The 17,459-nt window shown below is 40.2% G+C and overlaps 1 protein-coding gene across 5 annotated transcripts in view; it reads left to right on the forward strand.

The window, feature by feature from the left end:
• The window catches only part of STK32C (serine/threonine kinase 32C), a 236,948-nt gene extending 220,405 nt beyond the window's left edge, over positions 1-16,543 (forward strand). For 3 of the 5 annotated variants that reach the window (XM_054035296.1, XM_054035300.1, XM_054035295.1), the window contains exons 6-11: positions 2,544-2,633; positions 3,302-3,630; positions 5,841-5,966; positions 6,141-6,272; positions 9,339-9,406; positions 10,729-16,543. In XM_054035296.1, the coding sequence (XP_053891271.1) occupies positions 2,544-2,633; positions 3,302-3,630; positions 5,841-5,966; positions 6,141-6,272; positions 9,339-9,406; positions 10,729-10,867 (884 nt within the window). In that variant the 3' untranslated portion in view covers positions 10,868-16,543. The remainder of the gene's footprint in view (positions 1-2,543; positions 2,634-3,301; positions 3,631-5,840; positions 5,967-6,140; positions 6,273-9,338; positions 9,407-10,728) is intronic. The other 2 variants (XM_054035299.1, XM_054035294.1) reach the window with 2 other exon arrangements.
• The last annotated feature ends 916 nt before the right edge of the window (positions 16,544-17,459 follow it).

Raw genomic sequence — 17,459 nt, forward strand, 5'->3', positions numbered from 1 at the left:
CCTAAGTGCACGTTAGCATCTTTGGACTTGTGGCTATTACACAGTGAGCATATTATAAAACTTGTGGAGATCATAAAACACACATGCTGCAAGCTCTTTATTTGCAATAAGAGCTGCTAGCTGGGGGGGTTACTGTCTCTTCTACCACCTGGGCAATGCATGGGCAGCAGGTTTGTATCGTTTTTGGTGGTGCCCAGAATAGGTCCTAGTCCCACCCCCCACCTGCCTTGTAAGCCAATATATATTTTTTAAAATAATGTAAAAGTGGACTGGAAACAGTAAGCAATTAACAGTTTCCCTATATTGCACAATGTGATTGTGTGTGGGGGGAGGGATGAGGACTCTGGCTGGGGGTGCGGGCTCTGGGGTGGGGATGAGGGGTTTGGGGTGTGGGAGGGGCTCAAGGCTAGGTCAGAAAGTTGAAGTGTGGGGATGAGGGCTGTGGGATGGGGCCAAAGATGAGGGGTTCATGGTGCAGGAGGGGGCTCATGGTGGGGCAGAGGATTAAGGTGCAGGGGGGGTGAGGGCTCTGGCTGTGGGTGTGGGTTGTAGGGTGGGTCTGGGGATGAGGGGTTTGAGGTATGGGAGGGGTTCAGGGCTAGTACAGAGGGTTGGGGTGTGGGGGATGAGGGCTCTGGCTGGGGATGCGGGGTCTGGGGTGGGGCTTGGGAGGAGGGTTCAGAATGTGGGAGGGGGCTCAGGGCTGTGGCAGAGGGTTGGGGTGCGGAGGAGTGAGGGCTCTGGCTGGGGGAGTGGGCTCCGGGATAGGGCTGGGGGTGAGGGGTTTGGGATGTGGGAGGGGCTCAGGGCTCCGGCAGGGGGTGAGGGCTCTGGGGTTGGCTGGGGATGAGGGGCTTGGGGTGTAGGAGGAGCTCAGGGCTAGGGCAGAGAGTTGAGGTGTGGGGGTGAGGGCTGCAGGGTGGGGCCATGAATGAGGGGTTCATGGTGCAGTAGTGGGCTCAAGGCTGGGGCAGAGGGTTGGAGTGTGGTGGGATGAGGGCTCTGGCTGGGGCTGGGTATGAGGGCTCAGGGCTAGGGCAGAGAGTTGTGGTGCGCAGGGGTGGGCTGCGGGGTGGGGCCAGGGAAGAGAGGCTCATGGTGCAGTAGGGGGCTCAGGGTGGGGCAGAAGGTTGGGGTGCCTCATGGGGTTGCCTGCCTCACGTTCACTTGTACACATAACTCACACTGGAGCTTGGGTTGCTCCACACCTCAGGACACCTGAGGAATTAAGTGAAAACACAAACCAGTGCTTTACTTTCACCAGTTCCCTATCAATGGTGAAACTTAAAGTGCAAAAATTCTGCACGTGTAGACATAGCCTAAGGTACTTACATGGTACCCATCACTGTAGTATCTGAGGGTCTCGCAATCTTTAATGTATTTATCCTCCTCACCACACCCTTGTGAGAAAGAGAAGTACTCATCTTCATTTTACTAATGAGGAATTGAGGCATAAAGAGACTAAGGGATGGATTTTTAATGGTATTTAGGCACCTAAAGATGCAGAAATCAATGGCAACTAGGTGCCTAGGCACTTCTGAAAATCCCACTAGGTGCCTATTGGAGGCCACTTCTTCAGAATCACATGGGAAATCTGTGGCAGAACAGGGAGTTGAACGTGGATCTCCAAATGTCCAAGCTCTCACCCTAACTACTGGACCACTCTTCCTCAAAACAACTACAAAGTGAAAAATGTTGTCTAAATATTTGAAAAACTGAATTTGTTTGACAACTGTTTCTCTTGTCCTCTTGCTTTCCAACCAGGAATGCAGTTCCTTTCTTTTAATTTTGACTTTACATTTTGGAAAATGACTGGGTTGCAGAAAATGATGAAAAATTGGCAAACAAATTTTCACCAAATTTTCCAATTTATTTTGTGAAAGTTTCTGGTTCAGAATCCTGCAATGGCAAGGAAATAGGCTTTTAGATCCAGAGAGTCTTTTCCCTCACAATCATCTTTGATTCTTGGTCTGTCAAATCAACACTCCACACAAGCATAAAAGACATTTTAGAAAGGGGTAATTCATTGTAGACATAAAGGACAACAGGTTTTATGAATGCATGTGTAATTGTAATGGCTGCCTTATGTGGAGTTAATTTATATACTGTAAAAATCAAAAAGGCATCTTCTTGTCCTTTGAAAAGCCACTAAGTTACAGTTGATAACTATGCATCCATTGCTGTGTGGGCGGAAAGCAGTATATCCATTTGCCCATATGTAACTCATTTTAGCTCTGATCAGATGCTTGTATGAGCTGGAATAAATTGGTCATTTTTATTGACTACAAAACAGCACCTCAAGTTTGGCATTGAATAAGGCAGAAAAATAACGATTTTTTTCCATCTGAAAAGACTGGGATCTTAAGAATACCTCCATGATCTATGATGACCATTTAATGAGAGCCAGGTGCCACATTGCCTGCTCCTTTAGTAAACAAGCATCAAATGTTTTCTGAATAATTGAATGTGTGTCTAGGTTACACAATGTTCCATTTATGACTATTTTATTAATACCTCTTTAAAAATGTGTCTTTATTTCTAAGGTCATGCACACCTAACAGATTTTAATATTGCAACAATAATCAGAGATGGTGAAAAAGCAACTGCGTTAGCTGGAACCAAACCATATATGGGTAAGAAATACTATTTGTTAATTGTCTCTACAATTGACTTTGAAAGGATACTTACAGCATACCATTTTATAATTTGTGTCTAACACAATGTAATTGAACTAATTTAACACATTAATGCAAGCAGCTTAGTCATTCTGAAAAGTTAATTAATCAAGCAGTCTATCCCTCAAGATGTGTGAATTATTCCCCCCAAAACACCTCATAACCCTATTGTGTTTGCTCTCATCAGCCTCCCAATGTCATCATCAGTTCCTGTTGTTCCTGCACTAACTTAGGACCTGTTCCTGGAAGGTGCAGTTCCCATTGACTTGGGTGGGAACTGAGGGCACTCAGCACCTTGCATGGCTAAGCTCTTAGACAGTAAGCTGTTTGGGACAGGAACTCAGTTTTTTGTTTGTCTTGTAGGAGCCCATCTAGGGTGACCAGATGTCCCGATTTTATAGGGACAGTCCTGATTTTGGGGGCTTTTTCTTATATAGGCACCTGTTACCTGCCCCCCACCATCCCGATTTTTTACACTTGCTATCTGGTCACCCTAATCCCATCTATGGCACTAAATAAAAGTAATTATGGCATCCATAAACTGACGCTTAATCCAAATCTGCAGCGGGATGTAAACATACTACAGCCAGAGTAAATACATTGTTTTCTTTTCTGTTTTTATTTAGCTCCAGAGATTTTTCACTCTTTTCTGAATGGTGGGACAGGCTACTCCTTTGAAGTTGATTGGTGGTCTTTAGGAGTGATGGCTTACGAACTTCTTCGTGGATGGGTCTGGTGTCCTCTACTGTCTTATATGATGGTGTTTTCAGATATTTTTCTTAATAATCTTCAAAGGGAAGAATTGTATTTTTTTCATATTTCCATTTATTTTCCTCAGAGACCCTATGACATCCACTCCAGTAACCCGGTAGAGTCTTTAATTCAGCTGTTTAGTACTGTAAGTGTGCAGTATTCATCAGTATGGTCAAAAGAAATTGTTGCTTTATTGAGAAAGGTAAATACTGTTTCTTCAGTACAATTTCAATTGTGTGGTCACAAATTCCATACTGGCTACAATATGTACAGGGCTAATTAGAAACTAGTCTTCTGATCAGCTTCAAGATATTACTCCTTTATGTCTTTATACAATGGTTAACACAATTTAATTGCTCCAAAATATAATTTGAGTAGTCATTTGCTGCTTTATCCACCTTCTCTTCTGTTAGTTAGCAAGTGAGGTGTGTTACGTGATTGGTTTAAGTGATATAATCATATACTTGCTCAAGTTAAGATACTGTAGTGTTAACATAACTGCCTGTATGGAAATGTATTACCTCCAATACTCTGAAATTCATAGCTGACTGTTGAAATAACTACCTTTCACCATAGAATGATTGCAGCATAAAATACATAGGTGTTTGGATATCCTGCTGTGATAATGCTTTTTTTCCCTTTCTCCAATTCTGCAGTCAGTGAATCTGATTCTGATTTGTCTAGTAATTAGAAATGTGTTTGTTTTCTTTCTTCCGGGGAATGGGTCCTTTGTCACTTCCATTTTATTATTTATATCTAAGAAAGTCTGTTGATTTTAAGCTGATGTTGGTTTCCTGGTTTCTATTTATTAAAGGATTCAGAAAAGTGGCTGATCAAGAGAGTATAAAAGAGATAAACACTCCACTGACAGCAAATAAGTGACTCCAATATAAGTTAGAATTGGGTGGACCATTTACATAATTAGATTTTATTTTAGAAAGAAGCAGAGTTGTTCGTTATTTTTGCAATAAAAATTACTCAGCAAGATCACATACGCCATCTACTGGATTAACTCAGAGAATGCATGTTTTTAAAGAGAACATTATATATGGAAATTAATAATACATATCCATAATCCAAAAGTTATCAGTCATCACCCCCAAACAAGGAAGTCCCCCATGCCTCCAAGAATCCCACCAGTTTTCTTGTTCTAAAACATTGTCCAGCTGAGAACTGCATGAGAAATTCTTCGGAGCCCAGTATCACTTTTCCTTACGGTTTGTCTACACTGGCACTTTACAGCACTGCAACTTTGGCCTAGTCTTCACTTACCGGCTGGTCCGGCGGCACGCCATCGATGTTCTGGGATCGATTTATCGCGTCTGGTTAAGACGCGATAAATCGATCCCGGAAGTGCTCACAGTCGGCGCCGGTACTCCAGCTCGCCGAGAGGAGTACGCGGCATCGACGGGGGGAGACTTCCTGCCGCGTCTGGACCGCGGTAAGTTCGGACTAAGGTACTTCGAATTCAGCTACGTTATTAACGTAGCTGAATTTGCGTACCTTAGTCCGATTTGGGGACTTAGTGGGGACCAGGCCTTTCTCACTCAGGGGTGTGAAAAAACACCCCCTTGAGCTCAGCAAGTTTCAGCGCTGTAAAGCGCCAGTGTAGCCGCGCACCCCGTGCTGGCACCTACACCCCTCGTGGAGATGGGTTTTTTTAGAGCGCTGGGAGAGCTCTCTCCATGTGCTCTACCACGACTACACAAGCCACGTAGACTAGCCCTTAATCAGCTGGCTGAGGAATTGCTGAATAATGTGGAAAAAGAAGAACAGGAGTACTTGTGGCACCTTAGAGACTAACAAATTTATTAGAGCATAAGCTTTCGTGGACTACAGCCCACTTCTTTGGATGCATATAGCTATGGTGAAATGCATCCAAAGAAGCTATATGCATCCAAAGAAGTGGGCTGTAGTCCACGAAAGCTTATGCTCTAATAAATTTGTTAGTCTCTAAGGTGCCACAAGTACTCCTGTTCTTCTTTTTGCGGATACAGACTAACACGGCTGCTACTCTGAAACCTGAATAATGTGGGGCATTTCTTTCCCAACATAGGCTGAGCATGTTACCTACACAGCACTTCCTGATCTTCCCAGGCAACAAGAGATCGGGACTACTAATCAAATGTTTCCTCCTTTGGGCCCAAATGAGGAATTTTCCCATCAACTAACCCAAGCATAATTAATTATGGTATTTCCTAATGTTTGAGTGCTTGAGTTTGCAGCCTTAATAATTTTTCTTTTAACATAGGTTTTTTGGTTTTGACGCAGATAATAAGTTACATATCATTTCCCACAAAGGGTTTTTTCTCTCTTAGTTAATTATAAGAGCATAATTAAAGACAGAATGATTCTGTATGCCTGTTCTTTCTCAGGCCAGACCATGCCTTACTGCAGTGCTTGTCATTTCAGCTATTGACAGTGAACCCCGAGCATCGATTTTCCAGCCTCACTGACGTTCAAACTTCAGCTTACTTATCAAATGTCATCTGGGATGATGTCTGTGAGAAGAAGGTGGAGCCAGGCTTTGTTCCTAATGTAAGCAAAAGTGATGACTTAATCAGTTTCCCCTTATTGAACAATGATCACTGTTTACTTAATAAGACAAAGGATTTCTTTGGCTGAAATAACTCCTAAATGTATTAGCAGAAATATATTCTCATAAATCACAGAACTAAGCTTTCAGTCAGTACCTTTGTACCATTCTAACAGAAAGGCCGTCTGCATTGCGATCCCACCTTTGAGCTAGAAGAAATGATCCTGGAGTCAAGACCCTTGCATAAAAAGAAGAAAAGACTCGCAAAAAACAAGTCCAGGGACAACAGCAAGGACAGCTCACAGTCAGTAAGTCCGTCCTTGAATAGCTCAAACAATCCAGGGGACAAAAAGCTGAGGTGTTGAAATCTGTTTGTTATAAAAGCAGTTACTTTGCATGGTGGCTTTCCATTCATACGTATTGTAATAAAAATGTTCAGCCAAGAGGACAGTCAGACTGACTCTGCCCGAGAGCTAAATTCTCCTCTTCCATCTGCATGGCAGATCTCTTCCACATTCTTCTGTTGTCCCTAAAGTGACATGAGTGGGGGATCTATGCACATTGATCAAGAAACTATAAACGTCAGAAGATCCACTATGTAGATAGGGAACAAAGATTTTTCACATCAGATGTGGTATCATTTACACAGCTAGGTCCTGAGTCTTCTGTTACACTGGTTTACACCTGTAACTCCTGTGAATTCTATGGATTTACTCGTAATTGACCCTCATGTTAGTGAAAGGAGAATCAAATTATTAGTAAAATGAGATGTGTGGCAAGTTAGAAATATTGATGACACTAATATTAGTGATTCAAAGCTTTAAGTCCACCACTTGAAAGAATAATAACATTCTGCAGTATTACCAGGCTGGCTTCTCACAGCTTGTTTCAAATATTGCATGTTCAGTTCTCAAGAGCTATCCTCAACTGAATTTTGCAACACTACTAACCAAAACACTAGGATATCCTGTGCAGTCCTGATTTAGAATATTCCCAGTATTGCATGGGAATCACTTTTTTCATGTAGATCCCTCCTGGATGTTCATGATGACCCTTGGTAGGCCATACAGTGCCCTTCCTTTGAGAGGTAGCAGGAGGCTTTGGAAACAATCAAGTAAAAAAGAGATCCTAGGTGTCTCACATGAATTCCCACTAATATCCCATGAGATTGTGCTATGATTATTTTCATTGGCTGCAATAGTTTTGTTGTTGGTAAGAAAAAAATATTTAGGAAACACCCATTCTTTTAGAAACTAGGTTATATAAGTGTTGATCATCGTGGGAGCCAGGGTTCAGGCTAGACTCAGGTCACTGGTAAAATTAATACAGGAATCTCAATCTTCTCCATGATGGACATGTCCCCATAAAATAACAATTACATCATTTGGCATAGTACGTAGTTTCATCTCAGGGAAAGCCCAGTATTCATAAGGGGTGTTGCAGGCTATAACTGATGTATATGGGTAGATCTATGTGAGAAAGCAATCACAACCCCTAACCACTTATTTCTGGACTCAGGGCAGTGCTTCTTGCCTCTCAATTTCATGAGCACTACAATTATCCCGCAAATAAAAATAAACAGATTTTTTAAGAATGCCATTTATTTTATAAACAGCAGGAAGTATCTGTTAGAATTCTCCCTGATTTGTGGGCTGAGTCTATTAACAGCAGTAGATCATTTCTTCCTTCAGCAATAGTTAACATTACAATCAATGAAGGTTACTATAAAAGATTGGAAGAATAATTCAGGAAGCCAAAAACCAGAACAAGCAAACTTAACAATAACTGCAGAGGCACTCACTGACAAGTGAGTTAAAGGCACTGCTACATTTTTCTCCAGCCTCTATATGTCCTGCCAATCTCCTTGATGGTGCTGTATGCCTGTAGCTCTTAAGGCACTGTGGGATCCTTCAGGATGATAGTCAATATAGGTGAAATTCACCCCTGGACATAGGACTAGTTAAAGGCCTATATACCGCTTAAATCCAGCATGAGACCTGTTTTGAGGATTTAAGTGAATGAGTAGTATATAGGCCTTATGCTTGCTCTCTGCACCAGGGTGAATTTCACTATTTATAAACTGATTATTCATATAGTAAAGGATTATGTGTATTAACATGTTATCTGTGTAGTAGGGAAATTATTGCACCAGAAGTGAAAACAGAACACAGTGATTTAAAAATGTGAAAGAAATGAGGGTGTTCTTTTTCCATCATCAATTTAGGCTGAAAGTCATACTACCTGATTAGATTATATTCATGTGCATCTAGACACAACAATACAGTAACTCCTCACTTAAAGTAGTGCTGGTGAACATTGTTATGTTGCTGATCAATTAGGGAACATGCTCGTTTAAAGCTGTGCAATGCTCCCTTCTAACGTCATTTGGCAGCCACCTGCTTTGTCTACTGCTTGCAGAAAGAGCAGCCCGTTGCAGCTAGCTGGTGGGGGCTTGGAACCAGGTGGACCGGCAGCCTCCCTATCAGCTCCCCCATCAGCTCCTTGCTCCCCTAAGTTCCCTGTGCAGCAGCTGCCCAGCAGGCTAGCAATTGCAGCTGTCCCTCCCCCCACTGCCATGTGCTGTTCCCGCCCTCTGCCTTGGAGCTGCTCCCTGAGACTCCTGCTTGCTGTGCGGGGGGGGGGGGGAGAGAAGGAAGAGGGGGACTAATGTCAGGGTGTCCTCCTCCCCCTGCTCCTGCACCCCGCTTACCCCATCTTCCATACACCAGGGGGGACACACGACAGGGCTCAGGACGGAGGGAGCTTGCTGGCAGCAGCTGCGGTCTCAGCAAGCTGATCTAATTAACAAGGCAGTGTACTTAAAGTGGAAATGCGCATCTCTCTCTCTCTCTCTCTCTCTCACACACACACACACACACACACACAATGTGTCTCTGTTTCTGTCTGCGATGCTGTCTCCCCTCCCTCCATTCCTGCTGCCTTATAGCGTGTGAGAGTTAACCCTTGAGGGCTCAGCCAATTGCTAGTTCATAATTTAGCAGTAAGGCATTCCCTGGGAAATATCCCACCCTCTGACTCCTCCACCTCAACCAAGCTTCACAATCATCATCGCTGTGTACCAGTATTAAATTGTTTGTTTAAAATCTATACTGTGTTTGTGTGTGTGTGTGTGTGTGTTTGTGTGTGTGTATAGTCTTTTGTCTGGTGAAAAAAAATTCCTTGGAACCTAACCCCCTCATTTAAATTAATTCTTATGGGGAAGTTGGATTCGCTTAACATCATTTTGCTTAAAGTCGCATTTTTCAGGAACATAACTATAATGTTAAGTGAGGAGTTACTGTAGTCACATATATAGTCTGTTGTTTTCTCTATTGACTTCTCATGCACGTGATGTTTTTCTTTTTTCAAAACAGGAAAATGACTATCTCCAGGAATGCCTCGAAACAATCCAGCAAGACTTTGTCATTTTTAACAGAGAGAAGTGAGTGCGGGGGTATGTTTTCATAAGGAAAAGGGGCTTCTTTTTACTTAGCAGAACTGGGATTCACAAAAACCGATTGTTGGGAGCCATAAATATGAGAATCAAAGCAATGGCCCAGTTCTGCATTATTGACTTCAATGGAGCAGACCCAGGCCCTATTTTTTTTAAAGCTTATCTAAAATATGGAACTGAAAAACAGCTCCAAAAGCCTCAACGATGATTAAACTCTGTAGTTAAATCAAATATGCTACAGAATCATGTAGATTTTAAAATACTTATGATTTTGAGTCTTGAGTACACCCATAATACCCACCCATCCACTGTATTTTTGACGATATGGCAAATGAAAGAAATATGGTAAAATGCCCTCCATGCACCACAATGGGTGAATGAAAGCACTGCAATCAAAATATCTGCTTTCCCCCGTTGCTTGAAGATATTCATGACATTTTTGCTATTAAATTAAAACAATATGATAGGAGGCAATTCCTCCCAAGCTAGGAAATAAATAAGGAAACCGCCTCTAAACAAACCACGCTCCTTAGTAAGCTCATCACAGTAGGTTACTAGATATCCTCTTACAGCATGTACAGCACTGAATAAGCCATTGAGTTTAAAATATAAAAATACACCTGCAGCTGTTTGGGTTCTGGTACCCTATAGTCAAAAAGACTTTAAAGCACAGGGGCTTATACAAAAATTTATGAAAACGTTAGGATATGGGTTAGGTGGATCTCAAATATGGAAGAAACACTCAGGTGTTTGTTTCATATATTACATTTGTTCATGCATTTGTTTAATGTATTACAATTGATACTTAGCGCATAAAAAGAGAGAAGCAACAGAGGGTCCTGTGGCACCTTTGAGATTAACAGAAGTATTGGGAGCATAAGCAAGATGCAAGGCATCTGAAGAAGTGAGGTTCTTACCCATGAAAGCTTATGCTCCCAATACTTCTGTTAGTCTCAAAGGTGCCACAGGACCCTCTGTTGCTTTTTACAGATTCAGACTAACACGGCTACGCCTCTGATACATAAAAAGAGAGAATTCACTGCAATGGCTAAGTCATTGGTTGTCAAACTTTTCCAAAACTGGGATTTCCCTCCCATTTAGGAAGAATCTATCCTGGGCCCCTTTATCTTTCCGAGAACTACAAGCTGGTTGTGACCCCCTGATGCCTGACTGTGACCCCTAAGTTAGTACATGTGGATGGTAGGGGCACCTTAGGACTCATTTTCCATTTCAGTTTTTTCAATCATAGTTTCTACAAAATTTTAAGTCTAGAGAAAGCATGTAACATGTTACTCATATGTTCTGCACAGGTTGAAGAGGAGTCAAGATCAAATGAACGAATCTATTTCTCCTCCTGAAACTACAGATGAAGCCGAGACAGAAGCCGAATCTGAGAATTCCAATTTAAATATGTGTAGCTCCGTATGTTCTTCTACAGGTAGCAGCTAGGACTACAGTTTCAAGGCAAGGGGCCAAAAGCCTACATGCCTCTTGAATAAATCATTCTCAGGTTGCACTGATGAATATATACTGTACACTGCGTACTATAATTGAAAAAAAAGTCACAAAATCAATATTGTAAAGCTGTAGCAGAGGTAGATAGTTCTTAAAGAACTGAATTCATGGATTTAAATGATGGCCAGTTCTGAACACTGGATTACCTACTATGAGGAAAAATACTTGCTATGCAACACCTTGGAGAAAATAGTTCAGTTTCTTTCTTTGCTCTTTTTTAATGGCAGATTGCTGACTCAGGCACATGTGAACATGGTAAGTGAACAGGTCAGATCCTTACATATGAGCAAGGAGCACGCAGCACAAGTGTGTGTTTGGGAAAGATTGAGAAGATGATGTAAAGCTCACCTTTGCACTCCGGAAAACTAAGATTGCTGTTTGCAGAATTGGCCCCTTGTGTAAATTAGAGAAGCCCTCAGGCTGCTCTAATTAATGACAGGTGCTAACAGCCTCAAGGGGCTAAATAGCTGAGGAGCATGCAGTTTAAGAGCACTTCAGCCACACCCTCTTTCTTCTGGCTGCACGCTACATGTAGGACCCTCTCTGTCAACTCAATGCAACTGGATGCTTCTCCTTGCACTGGGTCAATCCCTGAGGGGCTGGATATACTGGCTTTACAAAGAGAATCTGTTAGTGGAGCGGCACAAAGTGGTTGCATTGCATCAAAGGATCTGGTTTAAAATATTTAATCTCCTTGTATGGCTATGCTTAGCTGTAAGGAGCTGTGCAAATTACAAGCAAATGAATCAGAAATTATTCTATTTTTTCAACTCGTTTAATTAATAGGACATAAGTTCTATTGGATTTAGGTTTTACTGGAAACGTACACTGTGGGTAGCCATAAAATGCTGCTCAATAATAGAAGAAAGGCGGTGTCAGTTTTACCCTTCTGTTACTTTAGTCTAAGTGTAAAATAAAGTACTGTACATAATCTACTGGTACCTGTCTTAACTTTTCATTAGGACAGGAGATCTCTTGACTTTGCTCCAGCCGTGGATATTGCCTAATGGTTTCAGAACCCTTTTCTATGTTAGGCTTAGTGGCTTATTCTTCTGTATAGTGGCTTTCAGTTACTATTCCTGAAATCCAGCCATCAGATCTACCACACCATTCAATTATTGTGCAGTGCATATATCTCATTATAATTACATCCACCCCAAAGCTATCAAGATCTGTTTGTTACCAGGCCTTAAGAAATTTGCCGTGTTTGCGTCCTTACTGTATGTTCCTGAAGCATAATGGATAGAGAATGTTTTCAACAAATGCAAACTCTTTCAAGGCAACTTCTGCTATGTTGATATAGAGTTTTCAGTGTCCATGAATGAAACAAAATGAATAACCAGTGTAAAACAATTTTATATGCAAAACAAGACATGCTTACCTTTCCACAGTTTTATGTGGAAACTATTAAGTGGTGAAAATTGTGCAGAACCAAATTTTCATAAAAAATATTCAAGTGTGCAGGCACAACTTGTGGGGGTGGGGGAAAAAGACGCCAAAGCTTTTATACCAATTGCACAGTTATTTTTAGGACACTGCCAGGTAAATGGTATGTCCTGTTAGTAATTAAACTGTAGAAGACCATGGTTCTTGCTAGAGCATGACCATTCACATCTTATCATTCATAGTATAATCAGAGCTGTGTGAGCTTGAATAGGTCCTAACATGGGGAGCCAACTCTTTTCAGAGAATAAATACCATCCAACTATGTTAATGTTCCTAGATATTATTATAAACTATCCCTGCTCTAATGATAGGTTGAAGTAAGGAATGGCTTATTTTAATAAAACAGATCTAAACTAAATATTCCCCTCCCTTTTCCCCCTTCCTTACCAACTACAGAAGAAAATTTACCTCCCCAGCTCTGAGTCACAAACAAACTTAAGGGAGATTTTTTTTTTCCTTTTCCTTCTGCCCCGCAGTAACATTCCAGCTGATTATCAGTTAGCAAAAGAATTCACACAGCCATCCTCCTTTGCTGTTCCCTCCAAAGGCATGTTAAAACATGTTTGAATAGAATGTATGATCTGGGCCCTATGCTTTGAAAAAGTTCAGTGAACATTTTTCTAGGAACACATTGCCCCCCCACTCATGCATTTTGTTGTCAGATTCCACCCTCCTCCACTTACATTTTACTTTTGTAAAGGTAATGGAGCTAAAGCCTCACATTTTTGTCTTGATCCAAGACATATCTTGCTTTGCTCTCTCTCTCTTCCCCTTTCTGTTGCAGATTCCCAACCAGCCCACTGTCCCGTGGCAGGGAAATTACCTTTTTAAAAGAATCAAAATTAATAATAAGTGCAGAGGCACCTTCCAAAATAACAGCTATTTACTCTCATTCCCCATTCCAATGGCCATATCAGAGCACTCAATATTTGCATCAGGAATTGTCTCTTTTTTGTGTTTGATAGAAAAAAAGCTCTGAGATAAGTAGGTGCAAACATACCTCAACTTGTCAAGCTTCAAATAGGGGTTGCAGTGTGTGGCACAGATGCAAAGTGAAGGGAACAAAAAATTATTAATGCAGGAAACTTAAATGTTGTGAGCCTCAGTCTGTTGGTATAAATGGCTCTATCATGTCAGTTTCATTATTCTTTATTTCTCATGTGAATAATTTTCACCAATAAAATGATGGCACACCAAAATTGTGAGGAACGTAGGTAGCAATGGGAATGAAATGAGCAACGTTTGGCAAGAGTGGATGCACTCCTAACAAGTTAATGTCAGAAACTCCTTCCGTTTAAAGGGGCTCTCTGCAGCTCCATTAAAATATACTGTAATAGCAAAAGCAATAGAACCCATTCACTGCTGTATTTAGCACATGGTGTAAGTGGTTTCTGAAGTTGAAGTAACCGTGTATAGGAATGAACTGACTTTTTCAGTTCAGGCTTTGTTTATTGCTCATTACTTCCACTTTTTGTCATTTATCTTTTCCATATAAACCAAGCAGAAATGTCTTCAGTAGTACCAAGCACTAAACAGCAACGCTTCAATGAGGACACTGCTTCTAGGTCATTAGGGGCCAAAGTCTGGTCGCCCAGAAGTCATTGTTGAAGTGCAACATATTGTTTCCTAAGGAAACAAGATCTGGAAAATGCTTGTGCACACACTATTTCTGCCTCGCTTAAATGCATTTCATAATCTTGATCTCCGAGAAGCAAATGACATGACAAAGAGAGACTTTTAGAATTATTGTCCCATGTATTTGAATCACCCCGAGTACAATATAATTTTAGTACTCATTTTCTCTCTTATATAATGCATGCAAATATACCTCTCTAATACCCATCTGGGAAATAGTTTTACTGATGCCTATTTACATTTATTCCCTAGAGAAGAGATTACATGCATATAGTAACTGTAAAAAGAAGACAAATTGTAAGACATGGATACATATTTGCTTTATTGTTTTAAACCAAAAAGTGAGGTGTAATATGATGGGCCAAATTCATCCCTGGTATAACTCCGCTGAATGTTTTATAGCATTTATGTTTGTATGTTCTGAACATAAAATGTATATTTTGCTTTAGAAAAAATTATGTGAAAGGATTCTGGACTATGCACTCCAGCATATTTTACCAGTTCTCCTTCTCTTTGCTGTCTATGGGGTATATGTTGTTTGCGGTGTGGTAGAATCTATAATGATGATATTGTGATAATTTTAATGCTGGTTCTTTACTTGACTGGGTGGCATTGTCCTGATTTCTATGTTCCTTTTAGGAGTCTTTGATTAAAACTGTATAATCTTTTGGACAAATTGGGCCTGATCCAATGCTCTTTAAAGTCCATGGTCATCCTTTATTGACTTCAGCAGACATTTGATTGGGCCATTTTTGTCTATTTCAAATAATGCTCTGTGTAAAACTTCATTTGATATGTATAAAACTTTTGAGGGCAATAGGATTTTTTTCTTTGTTCACCTGTTTCATCAATACCATGTACACAGACACACACAGTTAGACCTCTTTAGAAATCAAGAGTTTAATGCATAGTCTTTCTGCTATACAGTAAATTAATGTATTTTCTAGTCTGTACTTATGTCCCTTATTTATGACTAAGGCCCTTGGTGAGCAGGACTAAGTGGGGTAAGATCACAGAGTCCCTAGCTTTCTAGTTCTTCTACCCTTGCAGCCAAGAATATTAAACAAACATTTACCTTGAGTGCCAAGGTTGTCAACACTAATCCTTGACTGAGGAAAGGAATCATTCTTTTCTGATGTTGTTTATATTATTTATATTCATAGCTAAACAAATCCATTTTCTAATATAATTCAAATAGTGCTTTTCACATTCCATAGGGCTTGCCCTAGGTAAAGATTTTAGTTTTTGATCATTTAAACAATTCTAAAAGGTTAGTAGAAGCAATTCTTCAATCCTCTGGAGTTCCGGAAAATGGAGATCACATGTTTTACTCTGGCTTTTATATTTACATGCCAGGCCCTTTAGTGTAAGTTATTTAAGAACACTTGTGACTGTGTAGTGTTGTGGCCCAATTCCAATTTCTTACACCCCTCAAAAACACAGTGGGAATTTTGGGAGTACATAATGGCATGATGGGCAGTAGGTGAAGAGTAAATCCTATTGCCAGAAATACTCTTGACAGTAGTGGCATGGGAACTTTATTTTAAATAAAATCTGAATCATGTGCCACTTATGTCTGACTGTACCAGTGGCAAAAACGAGACTAAAGATGTGCATTGCTCATTGCATTGTATGTAATGAATGACATTGAGTTATTGTAGGGCTTTATTTTATTTATGAATGGGCTGGTTCCTATTAATAATATATTTTTGGTTTGAATCTCTCTGCACCATTTATCTTTTTACTGTATCTCTTATTTTAGCGCCTGATGCTGCACTAGGTACAGAAGCAAAACTATCGGTGTAATTCATGGAATACAGCTATCATTTGCAATTGTTTCCACAGCTGATCACTAACACTGGTTGCCATCTCTAGCTCTCCTACCAGAACCACAATACTAAATTGAATCTGCATAAGCTATTCAAATACTCTGTGTATTAATCATTCTTCATGATGCATCTATAAAATCTTTGTTGTTTTCCACAACCCGTTGTACTATCCATATGCCATTTGTAATAGTATTATCATCAATTCATTGCTGTAAATAAGTAATGTCCTTTTCTCAGTTTGTTGCATTGGAAATTTCTGAAAATATTTTAAAAACCTTCCAATGAACTCCAGCTGACTTTCCTGGGAATTTTGCATGACAAAGGCATGCAGGAATTGTCCCTTAAGGGTTAATTATTTTTTTTTGCCAACTATTGGTCTATTCCTTGCCCAAAAAAGTAAAAGTAATAATAACTATTTTTCAAAAACAGTAGGAATGTCTAAAACAGCATAAACTTGACTTAGAACAGCGCTGAAATACTGATGCATTGCAGGCTCCTTCTTTTTTTTTAGTTATTTCAGTGCAAATCACATATGTAAGTATAGCTTTGTATTTTATGATAATACAATTCTGTAATTTTTATTGCATGAAAATAACACCATATTATACAAGGACATCTAAGTTATGGCAATATATTTGTGGTTTTGCAGATACTGCAGAGAAGCCATTGCATTTGTGGAGTAATAAATGTGTATTTTTAAGATATCTGGACATTTGCAATCATTTCTAGGTTTATTGTTAAATAGAAATAAATTAAGTATTGTAGGGAGGGCATATAGTGGTCACATTCCTTATTTTCATATTCACAGGCTAGATATTTTTACAGTTAGGTATAATAGCCAAAACATATAACAAATCTATTTTATATCTGCCATTATGGTCATGGGTATTCTAAAGACATGCTGAGTAGTATTTTTAGACCCAATTAATCTGCCAATCAGTAATCCATGTAAAAGTATTTGTAATTTGCATGCAAGATACAAAATGCAATTATATTCTCCATTCCGGTGTTTTGGTCATTGACCCAGAAATTAAGTATGCTGCTCTTTAGGGGCAGTGCACACCTAATTTAGCCAGGTTAACACAATTGTGTTTACAGTACATCCAGAATATTAAGAGAATGGTCCCAGGGTGCACTTCTCTTACACGAGCACTTGCAGCATCCAGCAACACATGCAGAATGTATTGTATTCCTCCAAGATAGTATGTACTGGTAAAGTAGAGACTCTCTAGGCCTGGGGAAATGGGTAATAAATTGCTCCAGGAAAGATACAATATTAGGCCTCTTAAAGCCAATGCATATAATATGGGTAATGTTTGTCCACCATAACCATCTCCATTTGTTCCCACATATCTATAGTCTGGAGGCCTGGATTTTCCTCTCAATCTGACTTTCCTGGTTTTCACCAAAATCAATAAGATTTTGACCTGTGATGCCTAGAACATTCCCAGAAATTTGGAAGTGATCGGACCTAATGTTCCAAAGTTATCAGATTACAAACAGACACAGAAATGCCATGAAGTTGAGTGTAGGACCTCACTGTGACGGGTTGGATCACAGAAACCCCCTTGGGAGCTGCCACCCAATGTGCAAAGATGTGCACCCTGCTTCTGTTT

This window comes from Malaclemys terrapin, chromosome 7 (assembly GCF_027887155.1).
Source record: "Malaclemys terrapin pileata isolate rMalTer1 chromosome 7, rMalTer1.hap1, whole genome shotgun sequence".
NCBI classification, from domain to species: Eukaryota; Metazoa; Chordata; order Testudines; family Emydidae; genus Malaclemys; species Malaclemys terrapin.